The following is a 12,958-nucleotide window of genomic DNA, read 5'->3' on the forward strand; positions in this document are numbered from 1 at the left end:
TTTGGAAACATGATTTAATAAAACGATATGGAAACCGAGGTTGACTCCTGGCTAAGTTAGGGTTTCCTTAGCCTTGACTGGTTTGTGGTTAAGAAATGAATTATGGGATTTTTGAGCATTTCTTTAATGGCGGATGTGCCCCTTTTCGGCCCCTCCCTCACTTGTTTCCACAGCATGTGGGGTTCAGACAAACAGAATGCAGAGATGGTTAACTGCATCTCCAACATTGCCGCTAACCTCAGGTGACGCTCTCGTCTGTGTCGCCTCCTTGTGGCTTCTGCAAAACATTACGCACTCATCCTGCTTTTCGAGTCTACGCCCTTTTGATCCGGGGAGAAAAAATCATTAGACACTAAAAGTATTTTTTCCTAACATACACAGGCTAGTAAAAATTAGCTTACGTCTTCTGGTTATTTTAAACAACCATATATGGCATATAAGCTGAATTTAGAACTATGAAATACAATACTGACATCGGGGCCAGCTTATATGTGCATAAAACAGGGACCACATCTCATTGTATTGTGATTTTGTCATTTTATTGCCCTTTTTGCCCATAAGAACGAGTCTTAAAATAGTTATAATGGGAAGCAAAAGTAGAAAACCATGACAACAACGATCGAGTTGAAAAAATTAAATTATTGCAAAATACAAAAATGGTGTTTTGGCTGCTTAAAGTTACAGTAAATGGTTTCAAATTGTTGTTTTTTTATGACAAGTATATTAATCTTTATTATCTACACATTTAAATTATTATTATTGCTTAGGAGCAAGTTTTACAAATATTTTGGGTACATACATGGTAACTTATATGTTTTATACAAATTTGGATCATTTCCTATTGTATCTGAAGAAAAGTTTTTATTTTTTATATCCATCCCGTCTTTCCCCTTTTCAGCAATTTTAGGTGGTCAGTTTATATGCGAGTGTATTACTTTTAAAAATTGGAAAGGCAGACGACAAAAACTCGGAGAAAAACAACACATCACACTGTATTCTTTCTCTTGTTTTGTTATACTCCATCTTCTCCGTTAGAGCTCAGTGCTGCCAGGCATATTGTGGCAAACTGAGGTACTACATTCGGGGTTTCCTCTCTAAATTTTGACTACCGTATTTTCCTCACTATAAGGCGCACCGGGTTATAGGGCGCACCCCCAAAAATAGTTTTTGGTCCTATATTTTCCATACACAAGGCGCACCGGATTATAAGGCGCTACAATGGGAACGTTGACAAAACAGTCAGATAGTTCAGTCCAACTTATTACCCCCTTAACATTCCGAAAGCTTGCAAAGAAGCAAATACGTGTCTCAGACATGTACTGAAACAGTGTCTGTGCGATGTCACCAATCACTCAAATGCATCCTTCCAAATATCATTCGGAAGGTTAGAGTTTCGGGATTCAAGAAATGCCAAACATTTCTTAGTTTCCATTTTATTTTTTGCTGTTTTATTGTGCAGGGAAACGGGGTTCTTTACTGTGCATATGACAATAAACACTTTAAATTGAATGTAGTTTAAAAATATACTCATCACAGAAACATCAAGATCGTTCTAAAACGAGATACCGGGAAAATATAAAGCCGCATAGCTCACCTAAGTTCTCTTGCAGCCATCACGTTCAATAATGATACGTAACCATGGTCTTCTTTCAACCGTGAGTGTAGTAAATCCAGGAGAGTAAAATATCTACAAATACAGAATAGTAAAAAATGTTTTCTCTATGCCGTAGTGCAACCCAACGTGTGATTCACATTCATCTTTTTTGGTCAATTGCAGGCTTTGTATCCCCCCTTTAGCCTATGCGAGCCTGTAAATGATAAGAAGGATCCGCCCCCTTTACCTCCGAATAACTTTAGCCAATAGTGATCGATTCAAATGATGATTGACACATTGGTTAGGAAATGAAACGCCGGTATATAAATCCCAGCATACGCCACGGACGACTTCGCCTTCGGGGGAAAATCTAGTCGGCGGCTGCTTGCCTTAGTTGCAAGGCTTTGCGACTTAATATTGATCCATATATAAGGCGCACTGTATTATAAGGCGCATGGTCAGCTTTTGAAAAAAATGAAGGCTTTTAGGTGCGCCTTATAGTGCGGAAAATACGGTACATGAAGACCTTTAAAAACATGGCTTGAAAAATCCATATTGGGTAGAATATCTCTTTGTGGCTACGTCGTTAGCGCTGATGCTAGGCCAGCATTTACTGTCTCTGGCAAGCTGACTCGGACCTTTTTTGCCCGCTGTCATCCGTTGGACTCGCGGATGGGTGAAGCGCATGCATGTGCATATGCTAGCAAACGAGTGGATATTAACCGCTAATGTGACATATTAGAAAAGTTCCCTCCGGCGGCCACTGGCGCTAATTGGCAGGGTAAAAATCAGCATCCGTCACGTAGCGCTCGGAGCAAAAAAGAAAAAGCGGCGTTCTTGATGACAATGACGATCAATGAGGCTTTGTTAAAAGTTGCGGCGTGAAAGGTATCGTTTTTTGGGAAACAACAAAAGAAAAGACTTGACGGTGGCTTTTGTGTCTTCGATATGACATTGAGTTAAACCACCAAGGAAGGACCGTGACCACAGAGAACGTGTCAAGTGAGCTTTATTTTCCTTCTCCAGGTAGTGAAAACTGCAAAAGTACATTACAATGCACTAAGACCATGTGCCAGTAAGTTCACGAAAAACAGTGCATAAACTTTACATCTGCCTGAACTATTACAAGTTATAGTCGTTAATACCAGTGTCCAAAATAATGCGTGCCCGGACGCCCGGGGCGTGCATCTTTTACGTCGGGTGTACAACTTACAAAAAACCCGGGTGGCCGACAACTTTTTCAAGAAAAAAAAAGATCTTTTGTTTTTATTTTATTCAAATCAAACGTTTGCTTTATTCCGATTTCGAAATCTTCGTTCGGTTTGGAAATCTCGGAATTTCGGTTGGTTTGGCGTTTTGCATACTCGGCAGCCAATCAGAAGCCTGCATCGAATAACTTTGTGCTTCCGGACTTTCCCGAGCGTTATAAGGTCGTCCATTTGCATATGATTTTCCATAGTAGACGAATAGAGAACACAAGAAAAATGGAGAAGTGGTTAGGAATCAAGCCAAAACCTCAGCCCCAGAAGAAAGATTCAAAAGAAGCTAACAAAATTGATGACGCTCCAAAACGTAAACATACATTTAAAGTATCGTGGAAAGTGGAGTTCATGTGGCTTGTAGCAAACAACACAACGCAAAATTTGCATGAATGAAGATGAGTAAATACAGGTACATACTGATGGCAGATGGAAAACAGCAATGAATGTTATAAGTAGATTTATTATAAACTTAATTTTAAAGTGTTGTTCTGTTATATATTATGATTATCAACCCTTAATACTTTGCAACAATGTTTTTTTTTCGATGAGTCGTCTTATTGCGTTTCGAGTTGTGAAAAATGGGGCAGGCAACTTTATGGCTGGGCAGGAAACTTTTCAGAGTTGTTTGCCTTGGTGTCCGCTAATTTTTTGTCACGACTTTTCAGACACTGTCAAGAACATAATGTCATAGCTCTCTTGAGTTTCCAGTAATTTCTACAACTCTGATTTTTCTCTGATAGAGTGATTGGAACAGATAGTTCTTTTGACAAAAACATTCATGAGGTTTGGTTCTTTCATGACTTTATGATGGGTTAACAGAAATCTGCTGGGTCAAAAATATAAATACAGCAGCGTTAATATTTTGGTAACATGTCCCGTGGCCATTTTCACTTTTGGTAGCCATTCACAAACTTCTGGCAAGCTTCTGGTTGAATCTTTGACCACTCCTCTTGACAGAATTGGTGCAGTTCAGTTAAATTTGATGGCTGTCTGACATGGACTTGTTTCTTCAGCATTGTCCACAAGTTCTCAATGGGGTTTAAGTCAGGACATTCTATCTCTCTATCTACCTTGGTCATATCCCTCAAGAGGGGTGACCGACAGCAAGAAAAAAACATACAATAACAAAGAAAATAAAAGGGAAAAAAAAAGGCAAAAAAACACACACAAAATTTTTGGGACTATGGCCAACCCAATTGCCCAAACACCCAAACAAGTTAGGCACCTCGGCACCTAAGTTGGCCATGCTTTCGTCCCTCCAGATGAAACGGGACACAAGAAAGCGGCCATGTCATTCGGGTCAGGGTGACACCACACACTCTTTTGTTCAACTGCAGGGCCCGACAGCTTTCACTGGTTTACCCCTGCCGCATCATACGTGTGCCCAGCCCATCCTTAAGAACGCGTCCAAAATCCCACTATCCTTTCACAACAAGGACGTTCTAAAACCTTAATTTTAGCCTGATTTCAATACAGCTTTTGACGTCAGTTTACATGGATGGAGATGGATTAGACATGCAACATTCCTGTCAGCCATTGTCCTACTCTCTGCTCGAAGAGTGACGCGAGAAACCCGAAAGTGGGATGATTATTCAATTCAATACGTGGACTGAGCAATTAGGGAAAAAACACTGGACCGTGTGTACAGTAAGAACATCTAGTTGGATCCGGCCATCTCTGTCTGTCCCTCACTCCCTCATACACTCCCCTCCGGAGGAAAACAAAGCCTATGCAACAAGGACAGTACAAACATCTTCTTTGTCTTCTTTATCCTCACTGTAAAATGTGGACCTGGAGTGCCACGTCCAATTTCGTTGTCACAATATATTCAACCCATGTTGGAACAATGACAATAAAGGTATATTCTATTCTATTCTATACAATACTTTTCAACTTAAAGAACAAAATATTCAAGTTAGATCCGTTTTTTTTAATTACGTTTACATTTTAAACCCAGAAGCTTATTTAATAATGAAAAACGGTTGCCGTGGTGATGTCGTCGTGTCCTGTGTGTTGAAGCATGGCTTGTGGCTTTTGTGCTTACAAAGCGGAATCCGTCTCTGCTTGTTTTTAAATCTTTGTTTTCTTTTTCTCGTTCATATTTTGCTTCTAGCTGAGTTGCTGCAAGATCTAACTGACGTTTATAGTCGTCAATGGCATTGAAAGTGTGTTTTTTTTTTGTGGACAAAAGTTTTTATAATTGATACTGAGTTAATAACTCAATCGAATCACTTCCCTTTAAAAATCAAATAATCAATAAAGCAGGGGTCACCAACTTTGAAATGAGACCTCCATTTTTTTTTGTATTTTTATATTAAGTGGTGATATTTGTTCCGTGTTTTTTCTCATATAACTTCACAATTTTTCGATGTTCTTTTTCAATATCACTGAAATTATATTATAAATATTATTCATACAATGAATATGTTTTATATAAATATTTTGATGCAGAGTGAGGCGTGCAGTTCTCCTGCCTCATGGCAGAGGGCGATAGTGAGACCAAGGCTTCATAATAAAATTAATGAAAGTATTTATTTATCATTGTGTGGACTTTATTACAGAATGAAGGTTTAGCTAACTATAGTTGCATTTATTCAAAAGGAGCAGCGCATAAACTTTATTTATAAGTTCAGGTAGAACAATAAAATGTGTTTTCTATGCTTCAGTTTATATATTGCTTTATTTTTCTGATGTAGATTTATTGAATGTGTGAAGGGTTAATATGGAGACAGTCGACAACTAATACATCATACCTGTTATAAATCAAATTTTCTAGAAAATCACAATGCCCTCGGGTACCATATTGGTGACCCCTGCTATAAAGTAACTGTTATTTTTCATATCATGTAATCAGTTAAGTAGGTTATTATATTTTCCCTATGAAATGCAGTTGATTATAAGGGGCACCCCCAAAAATGAGTTATTTGTGATATGTTTTCCATATATGAGGCGCATCAGACTATAAGGCACATCAAATTAAAACTACAGTCAGGGTTGGGTAGGGTTACTTTAACTGGATTACTTTCAATTACTTTTGGATGACTCCAATACCAAATATGCTAATAAAAGACAAAAGAAACTAAATATGAATAAAATGATGACTCAGAACACGTGGTAAGCTTTCTCTCCTGGCTTTGATCTCTGGCAAAACGAACATAAAATGCGGCAGAAACTAAATGAAAATAAATCCAAACAGCTTGCCAACATCATTTTTGCCGTTCCATGTGTTCCGTTACTCCCCGAGCCTGCACAAAATTTAGTCATTTTATTCATATTTAGTTTCTTTTGTCTTTTATTAGCATATTTGGTATTGGAGTAATCCAAAAGTCATTGAAAGTAATCCAGTTAAAGTAACCTTACCCAACCCTGACTACAGTAATGGCTAGGATTGCACAAAAAGTATACTAGACCATATTTGTGCATATTTGTCAAAATATATTGCTGATCACAATAGCTATGGAATGCAACGAGAATCAAACCTGGGTTGCAGCAGGGGGAGAGCGCCAGATCCTATCCACTAGACTGGTTTGAATACAAACAACACATGAAAAGGCATTATGTTTTATTTCATCGTCACACTATTTCAAGTCAGGGTACCACCTTGTTGATGTTATTATTGGGCTAGGCTCCGAGAATGTTTTCAGCAGTTTTGACAAAGCCATTACCGTTACTGAATTAAGAGGTTTAATTCTCTCCTTAGAGTTGTTTACGTCACGTCATTTCGGATCAAAATAGTGACTACCACAAAGTTAGGTTGCGATAACGAATATGAGATTCACTAAGAGGCAAATGAGACCTGAGTCTCATTAAAAGTGAGCCACCGGTGCTGTTAACATTCACGGTTGCAGCGACAACTGACTCACGGACAAATAACAGCTGGTTCCCTCCGAGATGCCTTTTTCTCTTGTGATTGGTCAATATGGATTTGTTTCGGGAATTCTGTTGTTAACTTTAAATCTGTTAACATTTTTAACCTTTTTTATGCTTATGTATTTTATTTTTTATTTTGGGAGATTTATAAATATCTTCCAGTGGATTTTTTTCAGTGTTAATATGTCTATATAAAAATGTTAAGTTTATTATTGTTTTCTTCTTTAATATTTATTTTTTTCATTTTGTTATTTTGGTTACATTTGTACCATTCATTTATTTTGTTTCCATTTTTATATTTTTTTTAATTTTACCCTTTGTTAAGTCATTCCATGCATAATCTTACACAATAGTCGATCATGTAGGGATTAAAGCAACAAAAACAACCTTAAGTTGGCTCTATTTGACCGACTCGAATATTGCTCAGAAAATTCTTTGACGGACAACTTATTTTCCAAACAAAGTGCAAGCACAGTTCTTTATAAAAATGTCACAAAAACCTGCAAATGCAAAATGTATGGATGTGTTTCAGAAATAGTTACTTTCCCTGGTATTTAGTTACTTTTACTGTAGAGTAATTCAGTGACTTATTCAGGTCCCTTTTGGAAGAAGAGTTGAGTAACTACTAATTACTTTTTTAAAGTTACCTGTTTTGTCAGACAATAAACCGGACCGTGGTACAGAAAAGGTCGCAGACCACTGAAATATACTAACTTTATGAAGTGCACGAGATTCTCAACTGAATGAAGCGAAAGTCATTGTGGGAAGTAGTTTGACCTACCTGAAAGATATAAATAAACGCAACTTACAATGACTAACAAAGGTGAAACAGAGTAGAATACCGTTTTTTAATTGATATCCGTTTTTTCATTTTTCCAAAATGTGTATCTTGTACCCTGACTAAAAGCAGTGTGATAATGAGATACTATTGCCTTTTCATGTGTCATTTATGTCCCTAGTGGCTTTGGCACTCTTACTATGGCTCTCTGGGTATTTTCTATCTGGGTTTGGTTCCCGTTGCCACCATATGCAATTATGGTTGGGGATAAATATTGACTGAGCAATAATTATTATAGTACACCAGTATATTTTCAAATTCTTAGGTGTACCTCATAGTCTGGAAAATACGGTTGATAACTTTGAGTGTAGTTTTTCTCACTGGTTTTTCTCCGCCGCCCCCTACAGGCCGATGGCTCCCCTCCCCCAAGTCACAGCGCTGACAGTCAACACTAACCCTCACATCAACATCAAGTCCGAACCCGTGTCACCCAACCGGGACCGCAGCACACCTTGCCCTGTTATGGGCGGAGGCGGGATTCAAACCCACGGCCAGGTGGCGTCGTCCTACCCCGCAACCGGGCAAGGCCGCTCTCCCGTGGATAGCCTGAGCAGCAACGGAAGCTCGTACGACGGCAGCGACCGGGATGAAAACGGGCGCGGCAGGGTCGGGGGAGCGGGAGGGGGCAACAATGGCGGCGGGGGTCCGGACTTCCACCTCCACCAGCAAGCCGGTATCCAGCAGCCCGCCATGGTCCTGATGAGGCCCGCCTCGGCGGAGCCGCCCGATCAGGAAAACGTCAAGAGGATGAGGTTGGACGCCTGGGTCACATAAAGCGTCCGGTTCCGGGGCGGGCGGAACAGAACCCGACGAGGCCCCGACCCCCTGGAAACCCACTTAAACACACACCAGCCAGAGAACTGTTTTTACACAAACGCACACACATGAGAGCATGACCTGGGCACATATTCACATAAGCTACTCACAAAACATTGAAGGTTTCGTTTCGGGTGGGAACCCATTATCAGAGGTAAGACCGGGCTTAATTGGCCGAATTGAACCTGAGATTTCATATTTTATCGGTGGGGATCTGTCACGGTTGCCATGGCGCCCAATTGGCCCCGCCCATGGGCGCCAGCTGCAGCTTGTTGACAGATTGGCTCCCTGTCAGTATTTAAACTCTGTCCTGTCAATCCCCTTTTGTCGGTCCGTCTGCGAATCTCCGTTTTTACACGGCAAGCCCTTTTTCGCCTATCCTGTGTTTTTGCTCCTGTTTTTCTCCCGCTACGATCTGTTCTAAGCTTGACTTGTCACGGACCAGAAACAGACACAGTACCCAATAGCGCTCATTTACTCAGTTTTATGAATAAAGAGGAAGAGTAGGGCTTGCTTCCACGATCCGATGATTGACGGACAAGGGTAGCAGGTGGCTGAAAAAATGATCGTAGATTTGCAGGAATACTAATCGTTAGCCGAGACAGGAGAGCAAGGGGAGTATGGAGTTCAGAAACAAGGTCGGCAACAGGTGTCAGGCGGGTAGCGGGGCAAACCGGGTCGGATGTCGGGAGAGCAGAACAGGGCGGAATCGGGTCCAGAAACAGGTCTGCAACGGGTATCATGCAGGGTATTTAAACTCTGTGTTGTCTGTCCCCTTTTGTCGGTCCGTCTTTGAATCTCCGTTTTTACACGGCAAGCCCTTTTCGCCTATCTTGTGTTTTTGCTCCTGTTTTTCTCCCGTTACGATCTGTTTTAAGCTAGACCTGTCACGGACCAGAAACAGACACAGGACCCAATAGCGCTTGTTTACTCAGTTTTATGACTAAAGAGGGAGAGTAGGGCTTGCTTCCACGATCCGATGGTTGACGGACAAGCGTAGCAGGTGGCTGAAAACGCGGAAGTGGCACTTCCGTGTCGAGCGAGGATGATCGTAGATTAGCAGGAATACTAGTCGTTAGCCGGGACAGGAGAGCAAGGACGGTATCGAGTTCGGAAACAAGGTCGGCAACAGGTGTCAGGGGGGTAGCGGGGCAAAAAAGGTCGGATGTCGGGATAGCAGAACAGGGCGGAATCGGGTCCAGATACAGGTCGGCAACGGGTATCATGCAGAGGGAAACAGGGCAGGAAAAATGTCTGAAAGTGTAAGCTTGCCTAGCTGGGAGCATCGGTTTGCAACGATCTGACGGTGTTCTCTTGAAAGCCGGGGGTTTGAAAATGGTCTTTTAGCCAATCAGCTCTCAGGGCTGTTGGCGCTAATTGGCCAGTCACATCGGCAATCATGACAAGACCACGTCTGCTCTCCCGTCCCGAATTACGACCTGTTTTGATCTCGACCTCGTCTGTTCTCCCGCCCCGAGTAACAATCCGTTTTTTAATCTCGACCACGTCTAGTCTCCTCTCCTGGCCTTCGACTTTTTTTCCGTTCCCGACACCGCCATCGCTTGCCAAGGTAATCCCACTCTCCGTGTCTGAGAAACCTAGTCCCCGCGACCAGTGATCTCAGGATAAAACTGTGAGAAACGTTACGCGAGTGGGTGCTGTCTCCGTTCCGGTCCTGACAGGATTGGGAGAAGAATAAGTGATTTTTGATAACAAAGTAAAGCCTGTCTTTTGTAATACAATCCAAGACTGTATAAACATTTCCATCTTTTATATTTTCTATTCTTCGGTGTCATTTAAGAGACGCCGTAACAGAAGTACATACTTAAGAATCTAGCACGGCACTAAAAGAGAGAGAGGCAGAGAGACAAAGAAGATGCGTTTTATCTGTGTTTAAGTATACATTTTTATAAACCTACATTTAGTGTTTTAAAAGTCAGCGAGATGGAAGCCCCGCCCACCCTGAACGTGATAATTGGAATTTTCGGAATCTTGGCCTGGGTCGGATCTTACCTCTGATTGAAATTTGAGGTTCATTTTTGGGTATGAACCTGCAACGCACCATGACCATTTCAGGTGAACTCGATACTTTTGGTGTTCAACGTCGTTATTATTGCATTCGAGTGAAATTTTAACAGTCACAGAGTTTATAGTGTCATTTGAGAAGTTCAGCCGGGAAGGTTCTTTCGAGTGAAAACCTGAACTTTCGTCACCACAATTGCTGGTTGACTCCATTATTCTATTTTTTAACCGGAGACGGAAACATGGGAGATAAATAAGCCACGTAGTGTCATCCTCTCCGGATTTTATCAAGAAAATGAAGGAAAATCGTGCACACTAACCTCATCCACACACTTTAAGCACTAAACTGGGAGCAGTACCCCCCCAATTGGGACAAGAATGCTTACAACTCAGTTCCGGTAAAAAAATTCCCAAACTCCCAATAGTCACTGTTGACATGAATAAATCAAGGAAATTATATTCTAAAAATTCTGTGAAATTTATTTGAGGAGTTATTTAAACAACCAGATCCGGCATTTGAACAACATCTCCCCCTTCTGTTAAAATCTCTAACTGCAATATGAATCCCTGGGTTCGCGCGGGTGCTTGAAATCTTTGAAAACGCTTGAATTTTAAACTTGTGTTTTTTCAAGGTTGAAAGGTACTTGAATTTCAGGTAAGGCGCTTCTAAATGCTTGATATTGTTGCCATGTTTTTAAACTAGTCTGGTTAAAAACGACGCCAATTTGAATAACATCTCCCCCTTCTGTTAAAATCTCTAACTGCAATATGAATCCCAGGGTTCGCGCGGGTGCTTGAAATCTTTGAAAACGCTTGAATTTTAATTTTGTGTTTTCAAGGATGGAAAAGTGCTTGAATTTCGGGGGGAAGCGCTTCTAAATGCTTGATATTGTTGCCATGTTTCTCAACTAGTCTGGTTAAAAACGAAGCCAATTTGAATAACATCTCCCCCTTCTGTTAAAATCTCTAACTGCAATATGAATCCCAGGGTTCGCGCGGGTGCTTGAAATCTTTGAAAACGCTTGAATTTTAAACTTGTGTTTTTAAGGATTGAAAAGTACTTGAATTTCAGGTAAGGCGCTTCTAAATGCTTGAAATTGTTGCCATGTTTCTCAACAAGTCTGGTTAAAAATGACACCGACGGTGGCTTCGCTTTGCCATTGTATTTCATCTCCCCCTTGTGATTAACGGCAGCCAATTTGAACAACATCTCCCCCTTCTGTTAAAATCTCTAACTGCAATATGAATCCCAGGGTTCGCGCGGGTGCTTGAAATCTTTGAAAACGCTTGAATTTTAAACTTGTGTTTTCAAGGATGGAAAAGTACTTGAATTTCAGGTAAGGCGCTTCTAAATGCTTGATATTGTTGCCATGTTTCTCAACTACTCTGGTTAAAAACGACGTCGACACCGCTCTCCGGTGGCTCCGCTTTGCCATTGTATTTCATCTCCCCTTGTGATTAACGGCAGCTGGCATTAGCGTGTATGGCATTGTCCCCTGAAGTGTCATGGCCCCCAAGAGGACAGGGCACTATGAAATGAGTATTAGCGCAATAATTACGTATCAAATTTGAACGTTTGTGATAGGCCATGCAAAAAAATGAAGGTAGAACTTCCTGCAACTGAAAATTTAAGCTACATATTACTGTCATTTTACGCTTAAAGGGGAAGTTGTTTTCTCAGAAATATTTACACAAGCAAGATTAAAAATATCATATATAAATCACTAATATATGTCTCGATCTGCTAAATACAGGATTCAGACCGGAACTCTTCTTTTAAAGGTACTGGAAATTTTGAAAAAAATTGGTTAAACACAAACCGGAACTTGAATGTAAGTATTCTGTTGCAAATGAGTTGGAATGATTCCCCAATATTCTATTTCCTGTAAGAGTTTGCATGTGCCCCAAAATGGCCGATTCATAATATAGTTTTATATAAGATCCTCAAAATGGCGGACTACCTTTGGGCTTTTTCTTGTGACGAATCAAATTAAGGACAGGGGTCTCGTCTGATTTTGTGGCAAATAGCCCCATTTTTTTAGTGAGACCCTAATATTCAGTTTTGTTCCTTTATCTGCTTCATATCCTATGAAAAGTTTGAAAATCTGTGTTCCAAAATGGCTAAATCCTAATTTTCCTCTATGTCAAGGGTCGGGAACCTATGGATCGCGTGCCAGATATGGCTCTTTTCATGAGTACATAAGGTTAGGAGATAAAATGCTACAAGCGCAATTTTTTTTCAAGTCGTATGAGCTTGATACATCCAATGCCAGAACAACACTAAAAATGTAAAAAAAAAATTGGCCTTGACTACAGTTTACAGTCAAGGTTTACACCAACATACCCAGTTTTGGTAGTATGCTGCCAATAATATTGACTGTTGCGACACTTTATGATAAAAACCCACAGAACCAACTGTAAACACGAAAAAACTGCCAAGAACACAGAGTAATTTGATTGGGTGGGCAGATCTCGGCACACAGCACCGCTCCCTATCTCTCACACGCGCCCACTGCGCTCAGAGGAAACACATCCATAAATTTTGCATTTGCAGGT

The 12,958-nt window shown here is 40.7% G+C and overlaps 1 protein-coding gene across 6 annotated transcripts in view; it reads left to right on the forward strand.

Annotated features, from left to right (window-relative positions):
* mef2d (myocyte enhancer factor 2d) overlaps window positions 1-12,652 on the forward strand; it is a 201,434-nt gene extending 188,782 nt beyond the window's left edge. For 3 of the 6 annotated variants that reach the window (XM_088327568.1, XM_088327570.1, XM_088327572.1), the window contains 2 exons: window positions 174-242; window positions 7,912-12,652. In XM_088327568.1, the coding sequence (XP_088183694.1) occupies window positions 174-242; window positions 7,912-8,338 (496 nt within the window). In that variant the 3' untranslated portion in view covers window positions 8,339-12,652. The remainder of the gene's footprint in view (window positions 1-173; window positions 243-7,911) is intronic. The other 3 variants (XM_088327571.1, XM_088327573.1, XM_088327574.1) reach the window with 1 other exon arrangement.
* The last annotated feature ends 306 nt before the right edge of the window (window positions 12,653-12,958 follow it).

Source organism: Urocampus carinirostris, chromosome 2 (assembly GCF_059441175.1).
Source record: "Urocampus carinirostris isolate Australia breed hairy pipefish chromosome 2, RoL_Ucar_1.0, whole genome shotgun sequence".
Lineage (NCBI taxonomy): Eukaryota > Metazoa > Chordata > Actinopteri > Syngnathiformes > Syngnathidae > Urocampus > Urocampus carinirostris.